Source organism: Alexandromys fortis, unplaced genomic scaffold, assembly GCF_014885135.2.
Source record: "Alexandromys fortis isolate MF-2015 unplaced genomic scaffold, M_Fortis_MF-2015_v1.1 scaffold_158, whole genome shotgun sequence".
In the NCBI taxonomy this organism is placed as follows: Eukaryota; Metazoa; Chordata; class Mammalia; order Rodentia; family Cricetidae; genus Alexandromys; species Alexandromys fortis.
This window is the reverse complement of record NW_026068039.1, coordinates 438,544-466,391: the sequence shown is the minus strand read 5'-3', so window position 1 is coordinate 466,391 and position 27,848 is coordinate 438,544. Positions and strand designations below refer to the sequence as shown.

At 51.3% G+C, this 27,848-nt stretch overlaps 1 protein-coding gene across 18 annotated transcripts in view; it reads left to right on the top strand.

Moving 5' to 3' along the window:
• The window catches only part of Dysf (dysferlin), a 197,870-nt gene that overhangs the window by 69,014 nt on the left and 101,008 nt on the right, over nt 1–27,848 (top strand). For 10 of the 18 annotated variants that reach the window (XM_050165387.1, XM_050165380.1, XM_050165385.1 and 7 more), the window contains 11 exons: nt 2,323–2,391; nt 2,521–2,564; nt 6,598–6,680; nt 14,691–14,732; nt 15,988–16,103; nt 16,434–16,547; nt 17,903–18,080; nt 18,571–18,695; nt 20,141–20,247; nt 24,786–24,978; nt 26,008–26,163. In XM_050165387.1, the coding sequence (XP_050021344.1) occupies nt 2,323–2,391; nt 2,521–2,564; nt 6,598–6,680; nt 14,691–14,732; nt 15,988–16,103; nt 16,434–16,547; nt 17,903–18,080; nt 18,571–18,695; nt 20,141–20,247; nt 24,786–24,978; nt 26,008–26,163 (1,227 nt within the window). The remainder of the gene's footprint in view (nt 1–2,322; nt 2,392–2,520; nt 2,565–6,597; nt 6,681–14,690; nt 14,733–15,987; nt 16,104–16,433; nt 16,548–17,902; nt 18,081–18,570; nt 18,696–20,140; nt 20,248–24,785; nt 24,979–26,007; nt 26,164–27,848) is intronic. The other 8 variants (XM_050165383.1, XM_050165392.1, XM_050165396.1 and 5 more) reach the window with 1 other exon arrangement.

The window sequence follows — 27,848 nt, the reverse complement described above, 5'->3', positions numbered from 1 at the left end:
TCATCTATCTATCTATCTATCTATCTATCTATCTATCTATCTATCTATTATCTATCATCTATCTATCTATCTATCTATCTATCTATCTATCTATCTATCTATCTTCTATCTATCTATCATCATCATCTTCATCATCATCATCATCATCATCATCTCCCCTGTTCTGGTCTCCATTCAACAGTCCTCTGCTTTCCTTCACAGATGAGTCTCCTTCATCACATTTTGGTTTCCTTATGTACGTATCAGCAAATGTGAGCATGGATTCTCAGTGTTTGCAGCTCCAGTCTGTGTTGTGCACTGTTCACCGCTCTCTCCTTACTTGTCTGCTGTAAAATAGTAACAACGCTTCTTTCTCTTCTGTGCACACAGGGTCTCCTCTTTTGGAAGCCACGTAGCACTCCACTGTAGGTGGGCCATGCTTTCTTTACTCACCCTCTGTTGGTGGCTACCTGGCTTGTTCCAGATCCCTGCCAGCTCTAGCCGCGCTGCAGTGAACACTGTCACCCAGATCACACAGGTATTTCTGTAGAGAATATCTGGAGGAAGGACTGGCAGGTAAAAGCGAGTTAGTTTGGTAACCCTCAGCTGCCTCCCCGTGGGAGTCACACTATTTCATTTTCTGTCACTAGCAAAATGCAGAGTGTGGTTTCTCTGCAGTGTTGCCGAGAGTGGGTGTCGGGATAAGGAGGCGTTTATAGATCTGGGGTGGGAGTAGAAACTCTCCAGCCTACTTCTGATCCAGTGCCTTCACACGCTCTCGAATGATGGTGGCCATGTCTCTGCAAATGTCAGTCCTTCTTTACCTGCGGCTTGTCTGCTCTCCCCCTTTCCTCTGCTAACACCCTCTTCTGCCCCACCCTGGCAGCCTAAGACTCGACTCTGTCTACAGGGAGGAAGAGAAATGGGAACAGGGGCTGGAACTGGATAGATGGGGCAGAGACGGAACCCTCACCCCAGGGGACCCAAGTCCTGGATTTAATTCAAATACTCATTATCGAGATAATGCATTTTAATAAAATTCTTGCCTTGCATGTGACAGACTTGTAAACGAAGCCTGTTCACTATTGTTAGCGATGATCTTACTTGCCTTCCAAAACCAACTAGTCTCTTAAAACTTGTTATGTGTTTGTGTGTGTGTGTGTGCTGTGTCATATTAATGTGTGAGTATACACATATACGTGTGTGTGTGCTTGTGTGTCGTGTTAATGTGTGAATTCACACAAATACGTGTGTGTGTTGGTGTATCGTCAATAAATTTTAACCTTATTATATTTTTTTGAAACAGGGTTTCTCTTTTATGTAGCCTTGGCTGTCCTGGAATTTGCTCTGTAGACCAGGCTGGCCCTGAACTCGCATAGATCCACCTGCCTCTGCACTGAGTGCTGGGATCAATGGTGTGTGCTGCCACTACCCCCAGCCTTTCATCATATTGTTTTGAGACAAGGTCTCTCCCTGAACCTGGGACTGGTTAGACTGCCTAGGCAGGGAGCACTAGGGATCTTCCTGCTTGTCTCTTAAGAGCTGTGATGACAATTTATGTTAGCCTGCCTGGCTTTTACATGGTTCTGGGTATAGAACCTGAGTTTTCATTCTTTTGTGGCAAGGATTTTACTCACCGAGGCATCTCATCAGCCCTTGAAACTGAGTCTTTGCCTTCTTCCCCACTTGTGGGTGCAGGCTGCCCTGGGACATCATGGAGCCCTGACTTGGAACACTTTCCATTCTTGATATGTTTCTTCTTTGTAACAAGCCTAGTTCTTCAGGTAGTATTTGTCTGAGGCAGGCTGTGGCTTCAAGGTTTCCTTCCTCCCTCCCTTCCTCCCTCCCTTCCTTCCTTCCTTCCTTCCTTCCTTCCTTCCTTCCTTCCTTCCTTCCTTCTTTTTTTCTAGCTGGGAATTGAGTGTAGGGTTTTGCTCATGCTGGACAAGTGTTTTACCACTGTTGTGTACATCCCCATTGGTTTATGGGGTTTGTATCTCCACTGAATTCTGTTTCTCTCTTGGGTGCTGATGTATAGGCTTGGGCACCTGGCCTTAATGAGAGGTGGGGGTGTGGTTGGGTCCAGACAGAGCTGAGGGTTTAGGGCAATGAGGCTGCGGCATTTGCACTAGCCACCCCACCCTGGCTCCTATCTTCCTTTGAGCCTTCTCAGTACAGAGCCTCTCTGCTTCTGAGCCTGCCTCACAAGGTCCTGAGACCTGGGGTCTCAGGCTCAGCTATGAGAGTCGCTAGTGTGGCAGAGAATGGCCTCTGGGTGGATTGGTCACCACAAAGCTCAAACTCCACATAGAATCCCATACTCCTATCTTTCATGTCTCCTAGCTCTGCAGCAAGATCCTGGAGAAGACAGCCAACCCTCAGTGGAACCAGAACATCACATTGCCTGCGATGGTGAGTGGTCCTCAGTGGGTCTCAGTGCATCTCCGTCCCCCAGTCCTGCTGGGATCCTTGGCTTCTGCTCAGCGATGGGTCGTTTTCTTTTAAAACTCTACTCTCATCTGCCTTCCTTTCCTTCCCCAGTTTCCCTCTATGTGTGAAAAAATGAGGATTCGTGTCATGGACTGGTAAGTTCTATATCCTGGAGGGGGTTGTCTCCAGGGGCTCTTGGATCTGTCATTTTCATGTACCTGGGCCGCTGCTATGTCAGAGAGTGAATGTGTCAAGGCAAGATATGAGGGCCGTGGGCAGTTGTGGGGAAATCAGGAGCTGGGATGCCACACTGACTGCAGATAAGTAGGTCATGGCCAGGAGGTGGCAAGGAGCTCACCTCTGGGGGCTTCCTGAGAAGCTGACAAGTCTTTAGTAAGGACCACATATAAGAGGTGGAGGCCAAACCAGCTCTTCTGTTCCTGTGGGATGGAATGTGGAATGGAAGAAAAGCCCCCAAGTTGGGGGTGTGGGTTATATTGTCTGAATAGGGGTCATCGTTGTGGGTGTTGAACAGGATGGGAAAGTAGCCTGTGAGTGTGTCTTAGAATCTTACCACTGTGGATCACCAACTTGTAGGCCAGGCCTGTGTCCAGTGAGCAGTTCCCATGTGTATGAGTTTATCTGACCCCTGACAAGATGGCGGTCCTATGTCAGAGAGGAAGGCACAGGGAGGAACAACCAGACGACCTGCCTGAGGTGACACAGAGTCTGATGTGAATCTCAGTCAGAGCTGGTGCTCTTATCCTCCTGACCACGCTGTCTCTCACAGTAGCAGCAAGGAGGCGCCTCTCTCACGCTTGAGGGACATCAGGACCCAAGCTCCACGAGCTCCAGAACCCCAGGCTTTCCACAAAGAGCAAGCTGTCCTCTCTCTGCCCCCAGAAGTCCTGATCATGTGGCTCCCTGGCCATTCTCCTTCAGTTGCATGCCCATGGCACCCCCAACTAGGAGGATAATGAGAGACCAGGGGAAAAACCCCAGGCCGCAGAGCCATTAAAGTGTGTGCCAGTTCCCCAGGCCTAAAGAAAACAGATTGAGAGAATTAGAGGGAAAGGAGTGTGGGCAGGGGGCAGGGAGAGGTCCCCAGGGCTGCCACGGCTGGTATGGGCTCGGGGAAGGGGAAGCGGTTTGGTGGAAAGGTACACTTTGCGTTCCCAGAGTCATCTCCGCATGTCAGCTGGCAGTGACTACACTGTGTTGACTGGGACAGCCCAGTGTGCATGTTTGTGCGTGCGTGCGTGCATCTGTGTGGATGCATGTGGGTGCGGTTGACTCATGGATTGTGGCTGTGCCTGGCCTGACTCCCTTGGAGCTGTGTCAAAGCTATCAGCATACTGTACAATCCAAACATGTTACGGAATCTGGTGGCTTCATCTCTGGCTTGGGTCGAAGTGGCACTTTTATTGTGAGTCTATTTTGAGACTTGCTGTTTTCCAAAAGCAAGCCCTAAGCCTCAAAACCCAGTCCAGGCCAGAAAGCATGCCGCTGCTGGAAGTTTCTATCCAGCAAGCCCTTCTTCCCAGAGCACACAGATGAACTTCTGTCGCCACCTGAATCTCAGACACGTGACGCACAGTCCATGTGGCTCTGTAACTTCATCTTCCATTAGAGTCTTTGAAAATCCCCCTTTCATTAGAAAACAAGAATTCCTTGAGGCTGGAGAGATGGCTCAGCGGTTAAGTGTGCTTACTGTTCTTGGAGAGGTTCAGGGTTCAGTTCCCAGCCCCTACTATGTACAGCTAATGACTGTCTGTAACTCCAGTTCCAGAGGATTCGACACCTTTTTTTTTTTCTTTGCCTCTGTGGGCATGTAAACTTGTTCAGGCAAACACATAGAGACGTCAGAAACACAACACACCTTTCCAAAAGCCTCCTTAGCAGAAACCCCCTCCATAGAGACAACAAAGCAGTCTTATCCTCCTCCCTATTTGGACAAGGCCAGAAGTCAGAATCCCGGTCCTCTTTAAGGGACGGACTTAACATTGTTTAAAAAATGCAACCAGCTTAGCGTCTTTGAGGTGCTGGGCTAGATTCCCGCCAGGACAAGAAACCAAGAGAGCGGGACATGTGACGTCAGCTTTGGTGCCATCACCTCTAGGAAGTTTTCTCATGACACAGTGTACCAAGAATCACGATCCAGATCTGGGCTGCCAGACTACTCATTCTTCCTCACGTGGCTTCTGTCAGGGGAGACTTCAAAAGCCAAACCTTAAATTTCCTTTCTGGGAAATCCAAAGAGGAAGGAAGGGCTAGAGGCTGCGGCATCTCGTGGGGTGGGGTTAGGAGGACAATGAAATCAGCATGCCTTTGGTGTCTGGAAATAGTGTGGCATGAATCTGCCATGACCAAAGTGTTCACGGTGGGGAAGAAGCCCAGGAACACCAAAAAGAGGCTTGGAACGTAATAGAGAACCTTTCTGAGAAATCCAGAGCCTGCCCAAGATGGCACTGCTGACCTTTGGTACAGTAATTCCTGTCTATGGGTCTTCCTCTTGAGTTGAAACCCATGCCTCTGCCTGTGAAGGCTGGAGTCTTCTCTCTCTCTCTCTCTCTCTCTCTGGAGTCACCCCCCCTCTCGTCTTCTCTCTCTCTCTCTCTCTCTCTCTCTCTCTCTCTCTCTCTCTCACACACACACACACACACACACAAATGTCTCCTGACATAGTCATCTGTGCTCTGGGGTCCAGCCATTAGGTGGAGAAGCCCAGGTCCACCCTCCAGAGGAAAAGACAGGTGGGGGTGGCCAGGGCTCTGGATTCTACACCAGAAGTATCTTACCTTAGCCCTGTCTCTGAGATGTTATTTTAGTGTGTGTGTGTGTGTGTGTGTGTGTGTGTGTGATGTGTGTATGTGAGCATGCATGAATGGCAGGCATATGGAGGCCAGAGGACAACTTTGTGGACTCTATTGTCTTCTTTCACCTCTATTTGGTCCCCAGGGATGAGACTCGGGTCGCCTGGCTTGCAAGGCAAGTGCCTTTGCTTGCTGAGCCGTCCCGCCAGCCCTCTGGTAACTGATTTATCTCAATGTCAGCACCCTCACCCGAAGCTGGCACTCATTGTGGTATATACCTGCTAGAGCCCACGAGGGGATCCCGAGAGCTAAGAGATGGGACCCCTTTATTGATTGATGGATTGTGCGCATGCGCGTGCGTGCGTGCATGTGTGTGTATGCACATGTGTGTGTACGTGCACACTTATATGTATACTTGCATGTGGAGGCCAGATGTCACATTCTCAACTTTTCTCTAACTTTTTACATCAGGCCTCTCATTAAGCCTGCAGCTTGTGATTTAGATGAGACTGCCTGGCCAGCAAGCTTCAGAATCCTCTCAGCCGGGCACCGCCACACCTGGCTTTTTACTTGGGTGCTGGAGATTCAGACAGTGGTGACATTGGTGGCATGGAGCCAACATTAGTGATCCCCATTCACTATTATTCAAGAGGCAGGTGTGGAGTTCCGAGGCAGGGTCTGCACAGGATTCTGTGGGCTTCAAGTTGCTCGTCCTAGATAGCCTACCTACACTGCACTGGCCGGGACTGGAGAAGTCTTCCTCTAGGAAAGCAGGAAAGGGGTCTTCCTGACCTTGCCCAGGAACATGACGCCTGAGTGGGAGTTGGGGTGGCAGTCCAGGCTCTGCTCCTTTCCCCCTGCTGAGGGGGGAGGGCCTGCCTGCCTTTGCTCCTGTCTTCCCATTCCACAGCGGATGGTAAAATGTATTTGGTCTCTGAGCAACTCCAAAACTCCTGCAGGACATGCTTCCCAGCTAAAGACTCTGTCCAAGGCATTGCACACCGACACTAGTCCCTGCCGTGGTCTCAGAGATGGCTTCTTGGATCTTGGCATTTCTTGGGCTCCCGGGATCTTTTGGGTCTGGAAACTGCGCTTCTCAGCAGCCTCCTGCCGCTCATTCTTCCTGCCTCTGGCCTCTTCCTTGCCAGTCTGGGCTGGCGGTCCCGCATAAGCCAGCTGATGTGGAGTAGAAGGCTGTCAAGATGAACAAGTTGCCTTCAAGGTGTCTTGACCAGCTTCCTCTCTCTTTCCTCCTGGGCTCCCCAGGCCTTGGTAGAAGGCTGAACTCCTGGTGCCACCAGGGTCACTTCCTTCTTTAGTGGGCTGTGTGCTGCATCTGCCGCTTCCATTCACGCTCTCTCCATCCTTGTTCTAGGGACCGCCTCACTCACAATGACACCGTGGCTACCACCTACCTGGGTATGTCGAAAATCTCTGCCCCTGGAGGAGAAATAGAAGGTATGTCCCACCTGCTCTGCGTGTCTGTCCTTCCTCACTCAAGATAGGAGAGCCTGCAGGCTATGGGAGATTGTAAGGGCTCCACGGTCTGTTTCCCAGTGATAGCTCACTTACAGACATTTAGGGTGCCACACTCGGAGTGGAGGGTACACACTGGATAGTCCAGAGGGGTCCCCTCAGTGTTGCAGCGGGCACCATGTGCTGGGTTCTACTCTGGCCATGAGTGCCCAGTGATTCTTATATTTCAGTGGATTTTGTTGGTCTACTAAAATGGAACCCAGTGTCAGCTAGTGATCTGAAGAACACTGACATTTTTCATCACACTAACCTAAGTTGTTTGAGCATTGTTGTTTTTTTTTTTTTTTTGTCTCTTGGCAATATTAAGCCGAGTTCTTTGTTTTGTGATGAAGTATTCTTCTAGAACACATTGTTTTGGTAGCATTAGTATTGAACCCAGGGTCTTGTAGGTGCCAGCTGAGTATCTATCAACTGAGTTACATCCCTTGCCCTTAGAAGACAATTGTAATAAATGTATGTTCCATTGTGAGTACACATGGCCAGTTGAGCTAGTTAATATGGAGCACCTAGGCATCTCTGATTTTTCTACCTTATAGCTAACTTTGTAACAAGTGTTTTTGTAGCTGGGTTCCATGCTGTACATAGTTACAACAACAACAAAAACAAAAACATGGGTCTGAAAGAGGAGGCACAGAGGTTAAGACCATCTGCTGCCCTTGCAGAGAGTCAGGGTTTGGTTCCCAGCACCCACATTAGGTTGCTCATTAGGTAACTGCCTGTAACTAGTTCCAGGGAACCTGACGCCCTCTTCTGGCCTCTAAGGGTACCTGCACGCATGTGGTGCACATACATACATGTGGGAAAATGCATGCACATAAAATAGAACGAAACAAAATTAGGTTTCTGCTGCTGGGGATCAAACTTAGTGCCTCAAATGTGCTGGGCTCTACCACTGAGCTGCCCCGTGCACTGTCAAGTTTTCTCTCACGCGTGGGTCTAAAGGCAAAGCTGTCGAAGGATTTTAGCACTTTTAAGGCTTTCTGTCAATACTGAAGTTGCCCGTCAAGAAGGCTGAACTAATTTATGCTCAAAAACTTCCATACGCTTGGTGGGACGCTGGTTCAACATGGCTAAAATAACACTGGAGTTGAGAGTGGTGGTGCATGTCTGGAATCCAGAACTCGGGAGGGGGAGGCTGTAAGATCAGGGGTTCGAGACGATCCTCAGCTACAAAGTGAATTTGAGGGTAGTCTGGGCTACAAGAGGCCCTCACTCAAAAGATCAAACAAAACAAACCAAACTACAACAGAAATTTCAAAAACAATACCAAAGAGAATTTTGTTAATTGGAGGGTAAATATGATTTTTTTTCATTTCATTGAGCTTAGAGAAGTGGACCAACTGTACATTTTGAACTTTTGACATATATATTATAGTTATTTTGCTATAAACACATACTCCTGGTCTGTATTTCTGATTGTATGTTTGTCTTTTTCTTACTTTTCTCCATGACTGTGGGCACTAACTTTGAGCTTGCTCATAAGCGATTCCTATCAGTTATATTTGAATACTTTCTGACAGTTAGAAATTAAATTTGCATGTAGCCAAATCTATTAATCTCTTACTCAGTAAGACAGTGAACTACCATCACCTCCTCAAAATTGTTTTTTGGCGATGTCAGCAATGGGTTTTGACTGACCTGTCCCTGACGTCTCCAGATGCCATTGTTCTCACCTCCTAGGTTCCAGTGCCTTCTGAGTTCAGCCCTTGATTCTCTATTATCTCCAGTCGGTCTTCTTATTAATGCCTGCTTTTGGTATCTGAGTTATGCCGACTCTGTAAAATTAATCGGAAAGATTTAAAGTCTTCTAACATCTGGGAACAGTTTATATAACATAGAATGTAATCTTTTGAGGGTTTGAAACAGTTCACCCATAAAACCATGTGGGCTTGGTGCCCTTTCTGGATGGGAGTACTGACGGCTCTTTACAGACTTTTTAGTTTCTCTGTGATCATTGCTATTTTTAGGTTCTTATTTTTGCTCTTGTCAGTTTTGATCATTTATGTTTTCCTAGCAAAGCATGCATTATGTTGAGGCTTTGAGATATGTTTGCAGTGTTTCTCCCAGTGACTTCTAGGGTTGAGGCACTTTCTTCTACCTGAGCTGTCTCTCTCTCCTTTATTGAGTTTGAATTTTCTCCTCACCCCCTCTATTAGCCTCTCAGCTTTTAAAACAAAACCTTTATTGGACATTTCAGTTCTGGGCTCCTTAGCTCTGTTTAGATTTTTTGTTGTTATTTTTAGTTTTGTTTTTGTTTTTCGAGGCAGGGTTTCCATGTGTAACAGTCCTAGCTCTCCTGGAACTAAACTGTTGTAGACCAGGTTGGCCTCGAACTCACAGGGATTCACCTGCCTCTGCCTCCCGAGTGCTGGGATTAAAGGCGTGCCACCACTTGGCCTGTTTAGATTTATTTTACTATTTCTTTGTCAAAATTTTTAACTAGCTTATGCTTATTTTAAAATTTTCTTATTTAAATAACAAAAGTTTGGTTTCTGCTTTATAGGCCTTGTATAAATATTTGGCAAACCTCCGGGTTTTATTTAACCTTTTTTCCTTTTTGAGTTGGGTCTCACATAGTCTAGCGTAGCCTTGAACTTGTTAATAAGGATGACCTTGAACTCTGGATCCTCCTTTCAAGTATTGAAGTTGTCGAGCATCACACCGGGTGTCTGTGACGCCGGTGAAGTTGTGGGACACACGTGTCGAGCATCACACCTGGTGTCTGTGACGCCGGTGAAGTTGTGGGACACACGTGTCGAGCATCACACCTGGTGTCTGTGACGCCGGTGAAGTTGTGGGACACACGTGTTGAGCATCACACCTGGTGTCTGTGGCGCCGGTGACAGAACTCAGCGTGTTGTGCATGCTGGGCAATTGCTTTGCCAAATGAACTGCATCTCAAATCTTTACCAGCTTTACTTTTAAGGCTTATTTTCCCCTTTCAATATGTAATACACTTTGAATTTGCTTTGGTGTGTTTTCTGAGAAAAGTCTGCTTCATTTCCTGGGTGGGATCCTGACCAGATTCCGGATGCATCTAGAAGATGCTGGTCAGGCAACATTTATCTGTAAGTTCCAAGAAACAGTTTGGCGAGCGACCCTCCTGTGTGAACTTCGCTGAGTGTGCTCACACAAACTGAGACAACATGACATCACTGTGGGGCCACCGTCATCCTGGAAGCCCGGTTAGGCAGGACACTTTGGTAGATTCTTGGTCGAAGTTCTCTGAGATAGGGGTTTCAAGCTGAATGATTTTTGTTCTGACCCCTGCCACAGACACCTGAAGGTGGATGGGATCGTGCTGAGAGCTCTGGCTCTGCAGCCAGCCGGGGAGTCATTCAGCCTCCTCTCTCTAAAGTGGGGCTCCCTGGCCTCCTCTCTCTTAGGGGTCCAGCGGATTTCCCACTGGCAGCTCCTCTGGTGTCTGGGACTCAGTGCAGAGGCAGGGTCATTTTCTTACCCTCAGCACCAACCTCCGTTTATTTTCTGCATCAGTTCTGCCCCTCTTTTCCTCAGTTTGTCTTCCCACAGAAACCATCCCAAGAGGCTGCATCTCCTCGTCTTCTTGCCTGAGCTTGGGAACCCCAAACTCTTTCCTGTAGTGTTCAAATGGAGGCTCTCCGGAACCTTACAGATGTGTCTCCATGGCTGAGGCCGCTGCCCCTCTTGGAGATGCAGGCTTTCACAGAGAGCAGAGCCCTGCCTGGCATTCGTCCTCTCTCTCTGCTCCTCACTGTCTAAAGAGCATGCTCTGTAAGGGCGTTCACAGACAAGGCAGGGTCTCTGTATGTCTCTGCCACTCTGAAGCTTTGGTGGTCCAGGGGCCTCATTCCCAGTGTTCTCTCATCCCGTCTTTTAACTCCTCAGAAACATTTCAAAATAAAATATCTTTTGAGACAGAGTCACACTAAGTAGCCCTGGCTGGCCTGGAACTTGAAGCTCCTCTGGTGTCAGGTGTACAATGGTCAGAGGAAGCCAGTCTGGCCTCAAACTCTTAGAGATCTGTCTACCTCTGGCTCCTGAGGGCCTGGATTAAAGGTATAAGTATTGCCACACGTGGCATTATTATTATTATTGTTGTTGTTATTATTTTTAAGGCAGGGTCCCATGTGTCAGACTGGTCTTGATTTCACTAGGATGACCTTTAACTTCTGATCCTTCTGTCTCCAGTCTCCCCCCCCCCCCAAAGTGCTGGGATTATAGGTGTGTGCTACCATGTTGGTTTATGTAGTGTGGCACACTGAACACAGGGCTTCATGCATGCTAGGCAGGTACTCTACCGGCTGAGCTATATCCCCAGTCTCCAGAGGCTTCTAGTTACAAAAAATCTCAAATACACACCAAGGTTGAGAATTAGCAAGTGAATTCAGTGTCCTGCCCTCAGTGTCTAGTGCTGACCTGCCATTCTGACTTCCTCACTGATATTTTGAGCCATTCAGCGCATACAGTCATACTTCTAGAAGGTTCTGCTATTGGGGAGGCTCCTTCCTTCCCCGGATGCAGTCTCCTACAGGGAACTGGTCAGGGGGTCTGGGGAAGCGCTGCTTTGCACAGACAGACAGACGCACCTAGACAGGGCCAGTATCTTATGTGGTGATACCGAGGAAGTTCTGGCTGCCCAGAATGCCACAAGTCTTTTTCAGCTTTCAGACTGGTACTGTCTCTGAACACAGGGACTAATGATGGTCAAGGCACAGTATGGCATTTTTGAGTGTTTTTTTTGGCAAAGTTTCTGATATGATACAGCTGTGCCTGTCCTCAGCCACCTGATGAGAGTTTAGGCCCTCCTTCAAATCAGTTTTCATTTTTGGTGCGCTGTTGGCCTTCTTCTTATTGTGTCATTGATTTATTTACTCGTTCATTTGCCTATTGTACTAGGAATTAAATTTAGGGCCTCAGGCAAGCTTGGCAAAGACGCTACCATTGCGTCCTGTGACCAGCCTATGACCCAGGTTTAATGAGGTGAAAAAGTTGTTTCTATGGTCACTAGATGGCGCTCAAGTCATGAGCAAACCAATGTGCTTCAGGGGTGGAGTTAAAGGCTGGACCACTGACTGTTCTTGCACCCTTCTGGAATGTGCGGCAAACTAGCTAGAATTAAATTTGTTGATCAAACTGGGTTATTCTTTGGGACTTTCCAGGTTCTCTGAGTTTCCGTCCTAAAGAGGTGGGCCCCTTTCTCAGGTGGAAGATCTGTCTAGTGTAAAGGGCGTCACGTGCTTCACTGGGAACATGTCTCCGCCACTTTCCTCTCTTCTCTTCTGTCCTTCTTACTGTGACCGGACAGCGCTGTCTTATTCTCTCGTTTCTCCCAGAACCCAATGCAAACTGTACTCTAAGAACTGGATCTGGGCTGAGAATGGAGCCCAGCGGGTAGAGTGCTTGGCCAGCATGCAGGAAGCCCTGGGTTCCCCTCCCAGCACCGCACAAACAGGGCGGTGTGATGCCCCTGGTAACTCAGTGCTTGGGTGATAGAGTTGGAAGGATCAGAAGTTCAAATCATCTTTGGTTACATAGTATAAGACCCGCCTTGGCTAACTAGTTGAGACTGTGTCCAAAACAACGAGCCAATCAAACAAACCCCACTCCTTTCTCTCTCCTCCCACCTTGAGGTTCCAGAAGATTTGGTTCAGCATGGAGTTTTGTTTTTGTGTTCTTGTTTTTGTCCCCAGTAAGGACAAGACCTAACACTGCCTCTTAAGCCCTTTTGCCCACAAATTTGCCTGGGTACACCGAAGTATTCTTTGGACTCTGTGCACCAGTGTATTAAGGAAAGACTTTGTTTTGGTTAAAAAAATGGAGTACGCACCCCCCTTAGATGTGGCAGTTCTTTTGAAAGGTAATGGGCATAGGGGACCTATGACACCCACGGCATCTCTGATACCTTCAGCCATATGAGCATCATGCTACAGGACAGCACTGAGGAAATCAAAGTTGTCTTTGGACTATGGATGATGGTGATTTTCCCAGCAATCTCTCTTTCCCTTCCTGCCCGGCCCAGGCGGGTGTCAGGCAGCCCAAGCCATGGACTTGGGGCTCTGCCGAGCCTTGGGAGCTGGCAGGGCTAGCTTAAAAGGTAATGGCTTGGCTTCTGCAGGGTACACACGTGTCCCCAGGGACCACCTGCTGAGCTGTGACTTGCGCCTGGCAGCCTGCTCTTCCCTTCCAGTTCACCCAAGTGAAGGAGATGGGCTTCACTCACACAGTGAAAAGCTGGGCATGTTCATCTGGGCCTTGGGGCTTCCTCGGGCCCAGTTCTCCAGGCTCAGGGAAAACACAGCAAAACACTTGTGTTTTGGCAGAAGGAGGGCCAGGACTAAATAGAGGCTTTGTGTCTGGTGGCTTCTCTACGCACCCTGCCCTTGACTTTATGAGCTGTCTGCAGACACAGGGGCGAGAACCTGGGGTGAACCACGGTATCGGAGACTTGTGATGGGCTCTCACGTTGGGAAGCACTGGCTTAAGACGTCAGCAGGACCATGTGAAGGCCCAATATGATATCTGCTTATGGTTCCTAAATGAACAAATACACAATTGAACAAGGAGGCCTGGGCCATTCTTCTGGCTGTCAGCAGCAGGTGTCGGTTGGCTGGCTGGAGGGACCGGTAAGACAACTGTCTCTGACTGGATGCCAGAGTAAAAGTCAGTCTCTGGCAAGAAGCATGCAGGGGTCACATTGGTGACCCTGGTTTCACTAGTTAAAGACAACAGGGGTCTCCTGCCAAGCATCATTTAGAAAAAGCTTCAAGTGGAATCTGGGGACCTTGGCTGTGCCTTTGGAGGTCATCCTGCCAAGGGCCCAGCTCAGTTCCTATAGGGAAACCTTCACAGGGCACAGTCACCCGCACACTGATTCTACCAGCCAGCAGTGGTAGCCGAGACCTGGCTGTAGAGATCTAAAGGCCAGTCCAGGCCTCACCTCTCCAGCTGTCTTTACCGCCCATATTTTTTTTAGCGTTTTCCTCCTCCACACTCCTCTTTTGAGTCTTCCAGAAGTGTCCAACCTGGATTCTCTGGGTCACACTGGATGAAGAGTTAACTTGGGCCACATTAAACCCAGGGTGTCCAAGTCACTGCTTCAGGGTTCTGAGAGAACAAATACATTTTTAATTTTTTATATTATGTCCATTGGTGTCTTTTGCTATGAGTGTCAGGAGCCACGAGCCGTTGTGGGTGGCCATGCGGGTGCTGGGAATTGAAACTGGGCCCACGGAGCCATTTCTCCAGCCCCAAACAAATTTATTTTGAGTAACACTGCAGCATGATAAGCCATTCCGGGTTGCATGTTGCATGTTTGTTGAACATCCTCTGGCAGCGCTTCGTGAATCTATGGGAAAATAAAAGGGTTAACATATTTTTATTACAAGTGCATATGCTTATATATGTGCATGTATATGTGTGTGTGTGTATACATGTGCTAGCTGACAACATCTGTCTCTTATCTTCCCTGGAAACCGCTGGTGCTGAAAGCCAGACCCAGGTGGCTTCTGTTGATTAAATAATGTGTTGTGGTCTGTTGCAATACTAGACACTCCCACTAGGTGGAGATGTTGTGCCTTGAATGGCCTTGGCTCCATGTGCTGGACCCCAAGTGTCAATCTGATATTTGGAGCCCAGGAGTTTGCTTGCCCACAATGGCTTTTTCCGTGTTTCTCTTTTCAGGTTTTTTTCTCTGCATTACTCCTCCTAACCTACCAGAATATAATGTAGAAAAAGCATATTTTCTTCTGTCTTGTTTCTTGAGTGTGTTGAATGGAAGTTCATGTGAGCAATGCTGAGGGCTGCCTGGTTGGAGTTGGGGGGGGCAGGGTGTGTGCCCTCCTTTGTTGTGCCTCCACAGTGTCTGTCTGCCAGCTCTCCATCCTGTTCATGTAACCATTCTCCACCAAGCCACGCCCACCTTAACCCCTTTTCCATTTCTTTATGCTTCAGAGGAGCCGGCAGGTGTACTCAAGCCTCCGAAAGCCACTGACCGTACGTTACTGTCACCTAGGGGACCACAAGGGGATGGGACCTTGGGGTTTCTGCTGGAGGGGACTTTTATGACTTGGATGAAGGGGACTGAGCTGCTGCCAGGCCCCTGAGTTGACCACTGGCAAGTCTCGGTCACTGGATAACTGACATTCTAAGGCCCGTTCCTCTAGCCTCCCAGGCCTTTCCTTTCTAGGCTTGTTGCCTCAGCTGATGCTTCCAGCAGGATGGGCATAGTTGGCCAGGGGGATTGTGAGGGATCTCGGGGATCTGGAGGTGGTCAGGGGAATGAGAAATGCTTGACACATAATTCACAAGGTAAATCATAATGGTGATGATTGACACAAACAGTTAGTAGTGGTTCCCCCGAGTCCCATCATTCCAAGGCCTCCCCTTTTGCTTCTCAAAGCCAAATCCTGTCTGCTATGTCTGGAGGAGGAAACATGTGGAAAGGTAATGGGCAGGCTTGCTCCAGCTGCCCCTCCTCCCTGCACTGTCTCAGCGGTGTGACTTAAAGTGTACAGCCGCACGGCCCGCTGGACAGGTCTCCCGTGCTTGCCCTGGCTCATTCTTGTGTGGACAGAGACACTCAGATGGGCCTAGTGGTGGTTCTACCTTGAGCATTTTGGAAATGTCCTTTAAAGGGAACACCCTGCTTCTGTAGGGTTTCAGAGTCTGGCCTGTGAGGTCTTGTCCCTGGACAGGCAGCTGTGACATTATCAAGAGAATATCTTCCAGAAGGTGGGGATGATAAGGCACTGATTCCTTTATCCATTCTCCAACTTCCCATTGCACAATAAATGTGTGTGCACGTGCGCGTGCATGCGTGTGTGTGTGTGTGTGTGTGTGTGTGTGTGGAAGGAGGGAGGGAGGGATCCCTGGGACATTGCTTCTGTGGTCACCCGACTCTGGGATCATCTCTGTTCCTCCTCCCCCATAGCCTGAGAGAGAAGGCTGTGTATAGATCAGCTGAGTGCATTGCACCATTTGGGTCCTGTCTTCTTGCTATCCTGTGATCAGTGACATCTCTGAGCCTCAGTTTCCTCATTTGTGAAATAGGACCAATAACATACTGGAAAATAGCCTCGTTTCAGCATACTGAGGAGTCACGAGACAACAGTCGGTCACAGTCATTGCTAGTGTATCACTACATATCTGGGGCCTGTGGGGACAAGTGAGGGCTAGAGATGGGATCCGATCTGAAGATGTCTGGAAGATCTACAGGGCCACCTCTCTGACTCCTGCTTGTGTGTTCCAGTGGATGACAACTTGGGTTTCCTCCCCACCTTCGGGCCCTGCTATGTGAACCTCTATGGCAGTCCTCGGGAGTTCACGGGTTTCCCAGACCCTTATGCGGAGCTCAACACAGGAAAGGTGAGTGGCCACACGTATTCCCTAAGGGTCTCCAGGCTGACCTGGAAGTGTCCGGGCCCAGATGATACCCGTGGGCCTCAGGAGGCCTGGACAGACCCTCAGAGCACCTTCTCTGTTAGGCTCTCTGGCTTCTTTATCCTGGGCCAGTCAGACCTGATCACTGTCTCCATCCCGACCCACCCAGGCCCATCTCTCTCAGGTGTCATCCCCGTGGACTGGGCTGGAGGATAGGTGTATCCCATTCTGTAGGGGTGAATGATATTAAGTTGTCACGTGTTGTGGTCCCTTGGCCCTCACCCCTTCACTTGGTGACCCGACTTTCTCTTGCAGGGAGAAGGTGTGGCTTACCGAGGCCGGCTCCTGGTGTCGCTAGAGACCAAACTGGTGGAGCACAGTGAGCAGAAGGTGGAAGACCTTGCTGCTGATGATATCCTGCGTGTGGAGGTGACGACACTGCTCTGGGAGAGAGCTTGGTCTCTGTAGGGAGTAGAGACGAGGCTGCTCAGGACCGTGGTAGAGGGCCTTCTTCGGTTCTGACCCGTGTTTACTATGACAGCACTTCTCAGAGCCCCTGAGTCTCAGCTGTAAGGTGGGAGGAGTGTGATACCCACCCCAGGGATGCTTTGAGGGTTAAGGGAGATGAGGGAAAGGATTGTAGGAACTCAGAGCTCCATACAAAGCGGAACACTGTTTTGTAAGGATTCCGTGGGAACAGCTAGCTACAGCCAGTTCAACACCATTTACCACCGACATCTATAAATGCAGCAGGCGGGAAGGTAGCTGTTGTTACCTCCGTGTATAGATGAAGACTCTAAGAAATACCAGAGCAAAGCACGGTCTCCAGCAGCATCTGGACACTGCAGTTCGTGACCTCGGGTTTCCACGCTGGCCCTGCTACCTGCCAGTTGCTTCAGTTTCTGTCCGTAGTCGTATTTACCTTAGGAGATGGTGGTGAAAACAGTAAGACTTGATGTATGCACACAGTAGGCATATAGTAAGTGTTATCAGTCCATTCACATGCTCCAAAACCCAACTTTTCAGCTCCTTTCCTTTCAGCTTTCCAAGGAGATGATTAAGATCAGTGTTTCATGTCAAGACACATGAACGTTTTACATTGTCTTCACCCTATGCCTTGGGCTTGGAGAGGCCAATTTGAACTACACCTTCTGAGCATATGGCTGAGGCTGCCTATGCAGAGTGCAAGGCTGCTTGGTGAGCGAGCGAGCATGTGTGTGTGTGTGTGTGTGTGTGTGTGTGTGCGCGTGAGTGCGTGCGTGCGTGCATGTGTGTGTGTGTGCGCGCGTGCGTGCGTGCGTGTGTGTGTGTGCGCGCGTGAGTGCGTGCGTGCGCGTGTGTGTGTGTGTGTGTGTGTGTGTGTGTGTGTATAGCTCTGGGCAGGGCATGATTGTTGAGAGCTTTCAGCCCCTTTAAGGGGCAGATGAGGTGTAGGCTGGCCTGAGGGACACTGCGGGAGACCCTGCTCTGTGAACATGGTGGTGCCATCGACGCTGGTTTGAAGTTTCCTATTTTGTTTTCGGGATGATTCGACGCTGGTTTGGATTAAAGAGCAGCCTGACCTTGGAGGAGCAGATTGTATTAGGAAACATGAGTGGATGCGTGTGGACCTGGAATGAGTTTGTTCAGTCAGTAACCAAGTCTGGAGGCTGTTCCTTTGGCTCATCAGCCACTCTCTGCCCAGCCAGGAGTCTCTGGGTCCTGGTCATGGCTAGGGCCTGGCATCTCTGGGGTCCGCTCTGCTTGTCTCCTTGTGACCTGTAGCCTGCTCACTATGCCTACAGAAGTACCTCCGGAGGCGTAAATACTCCCTCTTTGCTGCCTTCTACTCGGCCACAATGCTGCAGGATGTGGATGATGCCATCCAGTTCGAGGTCAGCATTGGGAACTATGGAAACAAATTCGACACCACCTGCCTGCCGCTGGCCTCTACCACCCAGTACAGCCGGGCAGTCTTTGATGGTAGGTGAGGCTGAAGGGACCTGGGTCATAAGATAGACACCAAAGCCTATTAGGGGTTCCTCTCTTCTACTGCTGGTGCTGCCCCTCATACTCCTCTTGGGGGGCCCACTGTATCCCCAGATTGGAGTCCTGCAGGCTCTGAGTTGCCCTGGTCCTGAGTCATCTCCATCAACACACGGGGTCTAGGAGCTTGGCTTGGAGACCTTGGAGATGTGAGACTGGGTTTCCCAGAGGTATTCAATCAGCCCTCTTATTTTGATGTGAGAGCCACAGCAGTCTGTCTCCTGACAAAGTGTGCTCAGGTACCTTGTCTGGATACTGGGGACTACCAGCCACACCACACACACCTAAGGGGAGAGGAGAACAGGATCTGTCTACCTTGAGTCCTCTCTCAAGCCGGGCCAGTTCTGAAAGCCCAGCGGCCCGAGTGCCGAGCTTTCACTGTCCCAGACCTCTGTCCAGTGCTCAGGCCCCTCTTCCCTCCCTGCAGGGTGCCACTACTATTACTTGCCTTGGGGCAATGTGAAGCCAGTGGTGGTCCTGTCCTCATACTGGGAAGACATCAGCCATCGAATTGAGACGCAAAACCAGCTCCTCAGGATTGCTGACCGGCTGGTGAGTGAGACTAGCCCTGCCGGAGGTATCTGAAGACTTGTAGAGAAGATGGGTATCAAGGGTGCTGGGGACACCCCAGGTGGATGTGGTAGATGGCCGAGAGACAGAGAGTTGAGAGATTGCTGGGGTGTCGGGTATGGCTGGTGTTTATTACTACATGCCTCCTGACTCTTGTACCACACGCGTCATCTTGCCAGAAACTTCCAGCTTCCAGCCAGAAGTCAGAAGTTAGAGATCCAGGTGGCAATCATGGGTGCTGAGGGGGAGGTGTGAGGGGAGCAACTAAGGAACATCAAGATGTGTCATGGGGGCAATGGGTGGATGTGGAAGAAAACCTCACCTAGGATATCTTGGCAAGGACTCGGGAGGACGAGTCCTGGTGCCAGGAGGTTGTGGGAGGAAGGTGGCCTTTTAGGGCATCGTGGGACTTGAGTGAGGCCTTGATACGTTGGTCTGGGGGAGATGAAGGGCTTTGAGAGAAATGATCTAGGCCCAAAGCTGGGGACCCCGGGAGAGGAGCAGAGTTCTGTTTCGGGGCTGAGCAGAGGCTTCTGGGAGCCTCTCTGCTCTTTCAAGTCTACCTAAGGGAGACAAGAATGGCCACATGGCAGGAATGAGGGACAGCAGTGGGGAGGAAGGGCTGACAAGGCCTGGGGACAACTGAGGAGCACAGTTGGGAAGGAGGCAGGAAGGCGAGGAAGGGGTGGCAGTCAGTGGTGATGGGCAGCTGTTGCCAATGGAGTGGAGTTGAGACCGCAGAACCAGCGCTTGGCTTGCCACTGTATCCCTGTTATCACTTCAGAAGGCCGCGGTTCCCAGATAGCAGGGCTGAGGTTCTCCCAGGGAGGGGCACACACACATCATGCACTCTGGAAGACTGAGGTGTGGAGGGGCTGCTTGGAGGACTGAAGCAGTGGGGGTGGGGGGGCTGACAGGTATTTCAGCTCAGGGCCCAGGCCTAGGGAAAGTGCCCAGAGAAGCACAAGAGAAGGGATCAGATGGGACTCCAAGAGAGCCAGCTCTGAGAGTCTGGTCCCTGTGCCCAGGCTCCATGGCTGCTGGGGGAGACAGTGGCTAGCTCTGAATCTGCCTGTGGCTAACTCAGTAAAGGACTGGCAGAGGAGTCTCAGAGAGATCCACTTCTCTGTACGGAGTCAGGTCTGGCCTCAAGGTGGCAGGCGGGACGGGATGCATTCAGACAGTGAAGAAAAGAAGTTCTAGCTAGCAAGGGAACCCCTGTGACCATGTGAGAGACTGGGGTTCTGAGGTGGAGGATGGGGGTGGGAGTCCTGGGAGGTTCTGGGCTTGAACCGTGCTGGCAGATTGCATCTGGCCTTGACTTTTCTTGCTCCTATTATCTGTTTCCTTCTGGCTCAGTGACGGGGCCTTGGGGTTGGGTCCCCCTTCGTGGTGATACTCCTGACCTAGGCTTGCCTGTTCCACAGGAAGCTAACTTGGAGCAGGTCCACCTGGCTCTGAAGGCACAGTGCTCCTCTGAGGACATGGACGCCTTGGTGGCTCAGCTGACAGACGAGCTTCTGGCAGACTGCAGGTAGGGGGTACTTGGCACCCTCTGATGCCGCTCCTAGCTCAAGCCCATCTCCTCAGGAGTGTTCGTGTGTGGTGGTGAGCAGAGGCACGTCTCCCAGCCACGCTTGGCCAGCAGTCTGGCCAGTGCTGAGCCCAGAGGTGGTGGAGCCGGCACCGGGAGTTGAAAAGGTGACGTTTAGAACAGGTCATAAATCTCCCCGCAGCAGCGGCAGCAGCTGTGGGCTGGGCGACCAGCTTACCTGAATGGGAAGCATTGTGTGTCTGATCCCCGACCTCATAGCTCCCTGATGGAATCTCCAGGAGAAGCTGGGGTGGGGGCACCCCTCCTTCCCCCAAGGCCATGTTGTCGGGGACCATGGTTTCTGTTTAGGTTTCTACTGCACATGGTTGTTTGTCAGCTTCAGGAAAGGGGGGACTGGGGGCGAGGGAGAATAGGAACGGAGGTCAGCAGAGGGGGCCCCACCTCAGCATCTCTTCCACATCCAGGAGGGCTAGGGTAGTCACTGCAAAGAGAGCTTTGAAGTTGAACTTGGCATGAAGATGATTACTTAATAATATCTGATCAATAAAAGATTGTCACCATGGGGAAGACTAGTGAGGACGTGTGACTGCCACAATGACAAATGCAAGGAGACCGCCCCTCACCAGTCTGGCGGCTTTCAGTAGCTCTGCTTCTTTGGGCCTTGGTTTCTCAGCTATGAAATGAACTTGGTTATATCTACTCTTATGCATTCTATGGGGTTCAGTATGAGGGTCGCTACCCCCACCATCCTGTTAGCGGAGAGCCCTGTTGAAGGGGTCAGAGAATGCCCTCACTCTGAGAGACGCCTAACTGTGGTGGCACTTGTATGTCCTGCTCAGGAAGTACACCTCTACCAGATGAAGTGTTCCCGAAGGAACAGTCCCTCCCGCCCCCGTCCTGCCCCAGTCAGGTCACTCTCTGAACCCAGCTCAGCCCCAGCTGTACTGGTAAGGGTACACCTTGAGCCCTCTAAGGGAGTGGGGTCCATGGAAGCTCAGAGCAGACACAGCTGGCAGTGGAATCTTCCCGAAGAAGGAATGCCTGGAGGAAATGGTAGGGCAGGAAGTGCAGCCTAGGAGACCACCGGGACCAAGGCCCGCGTGCCTTGTCCCGAGTGTAGTCCTGAGATGCCTGCTGTCTGTAGGGGTACCCAGGACAGCTGATGCCTGGCAGGGCAGGCTTTAGGGGCTCTGCCAAAGCTCAGGCTTAGGTATGTTGAGGAAGGAGACCCCCAGGTCAGATGCTTGCTGTAGCTTCAGGGTGACAAGAGAGGAGAAATAGAACTGCTAAGTGACCTAAGATACAGGCAGCTAAGGCAAAGGTGCTGGAGAGGGTAGATGTGGAGAGAGCCGAGGGTTGCAGAGGGAGCCCAGGGATGCTGAGGGAGCCGAGAGCACCATAGACTTCCTGACGGGCACTGCGCTGGGAAGTTTGTGTGTGTTCATTCATCATAAAGCTCTAGCCATACCATTCTCCGAGGTCCAAATAAGGAAATGGAGGCACACAGGGATTTGATGGACACACCCAGATTCACATGTCAAGCAAGTGAGAGAGTGTCCTGTGCTACTTTGTCACAGCTAGAGCTAGGGGCCTAGGAAAGGCCCAGCCTGATTCCCTAGCTGTGGCCACGACAGTTAGGGTGGGCTTTGGCCATTCTCTGAGGGTTTAGCAGGAGGAAAGCAGGGTGGGGGTGATGAGGCAGCAGGAAGCTGGACTTGGTATTGAGGTGGAAGGAACGTGGTGCTGGGGGGGGGCACACAGGGGCACAATAAGCTTGCAGGGGCCCTTGGGTGGAGTGCCTTCTCAGAGCATACTGCGCCCTGGCCGTGCCTACAGAGAGGCTGCCATGCCCAGTGATGCCCCTTCTGGGACAGTGGCTGGCAGAACATGGGTCCCTGCAGAACTGCTCTTGGCAGCTGTGGGGTCAAACAGGTGAGTTGGGGGGCTAGGAGTTTGGAAATGGGTGGGACCCAATCCCTGGCAAATCTGAGGTGCTGGAACACTAGAGGGTGTAGGACTTGGTCCCAGGCTGTCCTTGGTGCCCTCTTGGGAAGAATTTCTCACTCTGCCAAACCAGGCTCTCTGTCACTCTTCTGGGGGTAGGGAATGTCCAGCCTCTAGGGGGCACCAGTTTAGGACAGGAGCTTGCAGTGGGGGTGGGTTCCCATCCTCTCTGGATATCTGACAGGATCTTCAGGGAAGGGACTCCAGATCCATCCCTCCAGGAACTACCTGAGGCCACCATGCTGCCCGAGGCTTTAGCATGAGCAGGTGTCATGGCTGACCAGGACTGAATACTTGCTATCAGCTATACTGTCTCCAGTTAGGGCACTTCCCTAGCCCCCCCCCATCCTTCCACTCTGCACCCCTCAACCCCACACCCATGTAGCAAAGCCTTCTCCTCTGATCTTTGGACTCACTGTGTTTCCTCTCCCTGTATCTGTCCTGGACCAGGCTGTTCCTGAGACCACGCACCCCCCCCCCCATTCCATCAGCATCTCCTGTCTGCACAGGTTCACCATCTTCAGAGACCACAGCACAAACCTTATCAGCTCACACAACCTTCACCTCCCTTCCCTCTCCCCAGCCCAGCCACCCACCCTACCTTCCTCACTCTCTCCCCAGTTTTCCTTCTCTAGCACCCTGGAGAGGACTGTTTTCCCCACAGGGTGGCTCCTAGCCCTCATGCCTTATGGGTCATTTGCTGGTTTGTTGGCCCCTCCCCACCCTGTAATGTACCCTTTGCCTCTGTGTGTGACTTTCTGCCTCCGTGCTGTCCCACTAGCCCTTCCTGGCATTCTACACGGACTAGCTCCTGTCAGCCCTGCAGGTGTAGACCAGGGCCACTTTTTCCAGGGAAAACTCCAAGGAGGCTTCTTCAGGGAATAGCAGGCTGTCTCAGTTTCTCCTCATGAGAGGGTCATCTCTTTGGACTCAGCCTGGAGCTCAACTCAAAAATGAATCCAGCTCATTCTCTGGGTGTTGGTCCTGATACAGTTGCCAACTCGATCCCCAGGGACAGGTGGTGACTTGGTGAACAGCCGGCTCTGCTCCGGGTATTGTGTGGCCAGGCTCCATCTGTAGGGGGGGCTAGGATGCAGTCTCCTTCTCAGACTCCCCTCCTTTCTGTACCCCTGTATTGAACTTCCCTGCCGGTGGGGAAGAGCCAGGGCGTCTTGTGAGTGGTAAAGACTGGGCTTGGCTGGGCTAGTCTTGGGAAGTTTTGGTTGGGTGGTCTGCTGGAGGGTCCTCCCTGTTTTCTGACCTTGGCTGGGCTTCTCCAGCCCTCTGCTCCACTGCGCACCAGGGCCCCTCACCCACCTTGCAAGGCCTCCACCCGCTGCCGCCGGCCCGGGGCAGCCGTCCGCGGCACCCTCGGGGCAGTAAATATTATATTACCACAGGGTGTGCAGTACGTGACCTGAGACGGGCCCCGGGGCTTAAGTTTCCCCGAGATGGAGCTCGCGCACCCGCTCCCCCCATCCTAAAAATTCAATTAAAAAAAATAACAGGAAAGACGCAGCGCGCCGAGGGCCTGCCAGAGCGGTGCCGTGGCGCTCCGGCGGTAATTGGTTCTGCATAGCTTGGGGAAATTGGCAGAAAAAATAAATCAGCCGGGAGCCGGGAGTCCAGACGCTGCGGGGAGGGGGCGGGGGGCTGCAGCGTGGAGCAGGCCTGGCGCAGCATTGACGAATGTCCTGTTTGAGGGCAAGGGCTGGGCCAGCTGGAGGGTCCTGCTTGGGAAGGGAGAACTGGAGCTCACCCCCTCTTTTTTAGCATTTCTTCTGGGTGTGCACACCCAGCCCTGGAACTGTGTGGAGCGTCCATCTGCGGGGCTTTTAGAGAGTCCCGGTGTGATGGGCCGGGGATCAGAGATCTTTGCTCCTACACACGATGGAATTTAATTTTACCCCTCACTTGGGCTTCAGCGCTGTTAGTTGAGGGCTGCAGTACCGTACCCAGCAGTGCTCAGAACTTTCCAAAGCCCAGCTCAGGATTCTGGGAGGGCGGTCTTGGGACAGCCAGGGTGGATGCTTCTGTATTCATGGCTGCTGGCCTCCCCACAGTGCTGCAGTAGCTAGTTAGTCAGGGGTCCATAAATTTCTTTCTTGGAGAAAGTGTGCGCCCAACACAGAAGGGATTTATTTTTACTGTGGGGCAACTTAGACTCTGGCCTCTATCCTAGACAACACAAAGGGGCAAGAAAGGGACCCTATAGGTCCTCTGAGAGCTTGCAGTCAACTTGGAGAGGGGATACTCATACAAAAGAACCTACCAGACTGGAGGTTGGGGTGAGTCCCAAAAGGCTCTCCTGGGAATAACTAGTCATGTTTCAGGGTAGGAGTAGAAGGGCCAGGGTGTGCATGGGAGACCTCCTGGAGCAGAAAGGCTCTTTTCCCATATTTATAGGAGCAGGGACCCTATAAATATACACACTTGTGTGTACCTGCATACACGCACCTGTCTCTGGTGTGTGGAGCCCTGGTGAACAAGCACATTGCACCTGTCTCTCCTAGCCAGCCCCTGTGTGACACCCATGAAATACCTTCTGCCACCCACCTTGATCAATATCTGTTTCGGCTACGTGGCCGTCACCTGAGCCAGATCAAAGAAGCTGCCCTGGCCTTGAAGCTCGGCCACAGCGAGCTCCCCACTGCCCTGGAGCAGGCTGAGGACTGGCTTCTGCGTCTCCGTGCCCTGGCTGAGGAGGTAATGAATCCCGAGGGGCCTTTCTTCTTCAGCCTTCCTCCCTCCTGGAATGTAGACCAAATGTTTACACTGTGATATATGCTGGGTCTGTTGCTGGGTGACCTCCAGCCAGTCACTTAACCTTGCAAACATTAGTATGCCCATTTGTGGGACGCAATAACATAGATACTAGGTGCTACAGGGTCCAGCTCAGAGCCTGACACACAGTAGGTACTCAATAGATGGCCTAGTGACCCAAAGGATATCAGAGCAAGGCTAGTACCAGAACCCAGAGTGCCTGGCTCTAGGTCTCCTGTTGAAGCCTGCTTCCCAGGAACCTGACTCCTGGCCCACTAGTGCCTGTCTGTAGGAAGTGAGGATGGTGAGAAGGGATGGTACCCAGGCATGTGCAGGGAGAGGGTGTCTGGAACAGAGGGCTGTAGAAGGGTAATGGGAAGGGCTGATGAACCCTAGAGCTTCCCTGAGCATGGTGGTAGGCACATGGCCAGTTCCCTGGGCATATCTTCATAGTGGTGAGGACTGTGCCCCAGGCTGGTCTTTGGCTGCCTCTGGAATCTTATTCCTCATCCTCCCCTCTTCACAGAATTTGTTCTATGGCTAGGGGAGGGCAAGTGCTGAAGAGCCCGCCTCAAAATCCTTCCAGTTCCTACCCCTAGGTCTGGGGCCTCTCTCTCTCTCTGAGGAGCCCTGGAAAGGTGGTGAGGAGCCCCTGTTGTGGTGGTGCCTGCTTTTGTGAGCCTGCAAATCTTAGGGTCCTAGGGCTAGTACGGGGAAGGAGGCTCGGGTGGGCAGACTACGCCTTCCACAAGACTCCATGCTCTAAAGCAGGGACATCTTCCCAGAAACCTATGGGCATCTAAGAGACATTTGTGGGACCTCCTCTGGAAGCTGAGGGCCAAAAGCAGGGCCATGAGTGGCTAGGATGGCATGGGAGTTGGGCGAGGCAAGACTTTGTGGCCTTTGAGTCAGAGGTCAGGCGTGGCATTGGGTATGCCACCATCCCCACCTTGACCGCCATTCCCTCTCCAGCCCCAGAACAGCCTGCCAGACATCATCATCTGGATGCTGCAAGGTGATAAGCGTGTGGCCTACCAACGGGTGCCCGCCCATGAAGTCCTCTTCTCCCGCCGGGGCCCCAGCTACTGCGGCAGGAACTGTGGAAAGCTCCAGACCATCTTTCTGAAAGTGAGTATTCTCTCTGCCAGGGCCACCATAGGGTTTTCTCAACACAAGGCCTTTCTTCAGCTTCCCCGGACTCCCCATTTAGCCCTGTTCTGAAACTATCTGAAGGCCCTCAGATGTTCATCTTGGGAAGAGAGGCGTATTTGAGTAAAATCCCTCCCTCCCTCCCTCCCTCCCTCCCTCCCTCCCTCCCTCCCTCCTTTCTTTCTTTCTTTCTTGTTTTTTTCGAGACTGGAACTCACTTTCAGACAATACTGGCCTCGAACTCACAGAGAGCTACCTGACTCTGCTTCCCGATTTTGGGAATAAAGGCATGAGCCGCCATGCCCAACTAAAATATCTTTCTTTTTCTTCAGTTTTTCCCAAACTCTCCAGGCTCCGCTCAGTGAGTCTAATGTGTTTGCCAGTAGGAGCTGGAATGTGGGCTTGGAAGTGAACTAGGAAAACAGAGCATGGTAGCAACTGCCTGTCCTAGCATTTGGGAGGTGGAGGCAGGAGGATCAGGAGTTCAAGATCATCCTTAGCTATATCCTGAGTTTGAGAACACCCTGGGCTACATAAGACCCTGTTTAAAAAAAGAAGTAAATTAAGGGCCTCAAGTGTGGAGTGCTTATGTATGTGTCCAAGACTTCATTGGCTCATGGGGCTGGTCTCTTTCAAGAATCATCCCCCACCTCTACCATGGCCTCCAGACCTGCCCCTGCGGCCTCCGGAGCAGTTGATGGGGGGAATGGGAGTGGGTGCTTGTGGAAGGGCTCCCATCACTTTCTCTAGGTGAGCATTGAGATACAGAGCCCCAGCAGTTTTGGTTATGGCTTCAACCAGATGATTGGAATACAGGCCCCCTCATGAGGTGACTTCTCTGTGTATAGCCATTCCCAATGGCCAGGGAGTTAGCTGTTTCTTACCACTTCTCGTTGCTTCTAATGGCTGTGCTTTCAAGGCCTCTTTGGCCTACACAGCTTGCCCCCCTTCCAGCCTGACCCGTTCCCCTAAAGTGTCTACTGCAGCTCTTCCCTTTTTTACATGCTACCTCCTGTCTTCAAGCTTCCAAGAGGTCATCCCATCCAAGAGGCTGGGATTGACCATATCCCAGCCTTGACCCTTCTGAGTAGCGCCAACTCCTGGCTGCTAGCCCACATGATTTTCTGTTGGCCCGTCATTCTTGCTGCCCCTTGGGGTGGGAAGCCAGGGTTGGCTCCAGCTGTACAGCCAGTGTAAACCAGCAACAGGCTGGTTGCAGTTCTGTCTGGCCTTGGGCAGGTCACCAAAGCTCTCTGAACAGCCCACTTTCTTCCCACCCATGAAATAAAAATGAGGCGGTCTACCTCACAGGCATTGAGGACTGAACTGGACAGTGCACACTGAAGTCGGTGGTTGATGGACACTTGTTCCTCTCTCCCTCTGCTCTCCTCTTTCTTTTGGGACTGTCCCTTGCTCTACAGATGCCACATTTGGGGATCTGTTATAGATCAGTGTGCTGGATAGTTTTATGTCAAGTTGACACAAACTAAAGTCGTCTGAGAGGTGGGACTAAATTTAAACCTCAATTAAAAATATGCCTCCATATGATTGGATTGCAGGCAAGCCAATAGTCCATTTTCTTAGTTAGTGATTGGTGGGAGAGGGCCCAGCCCATTGTGGATGGGGCCGTCCCTGGGCTGGTGGTCCTGGGTGCTGAAAGAAAG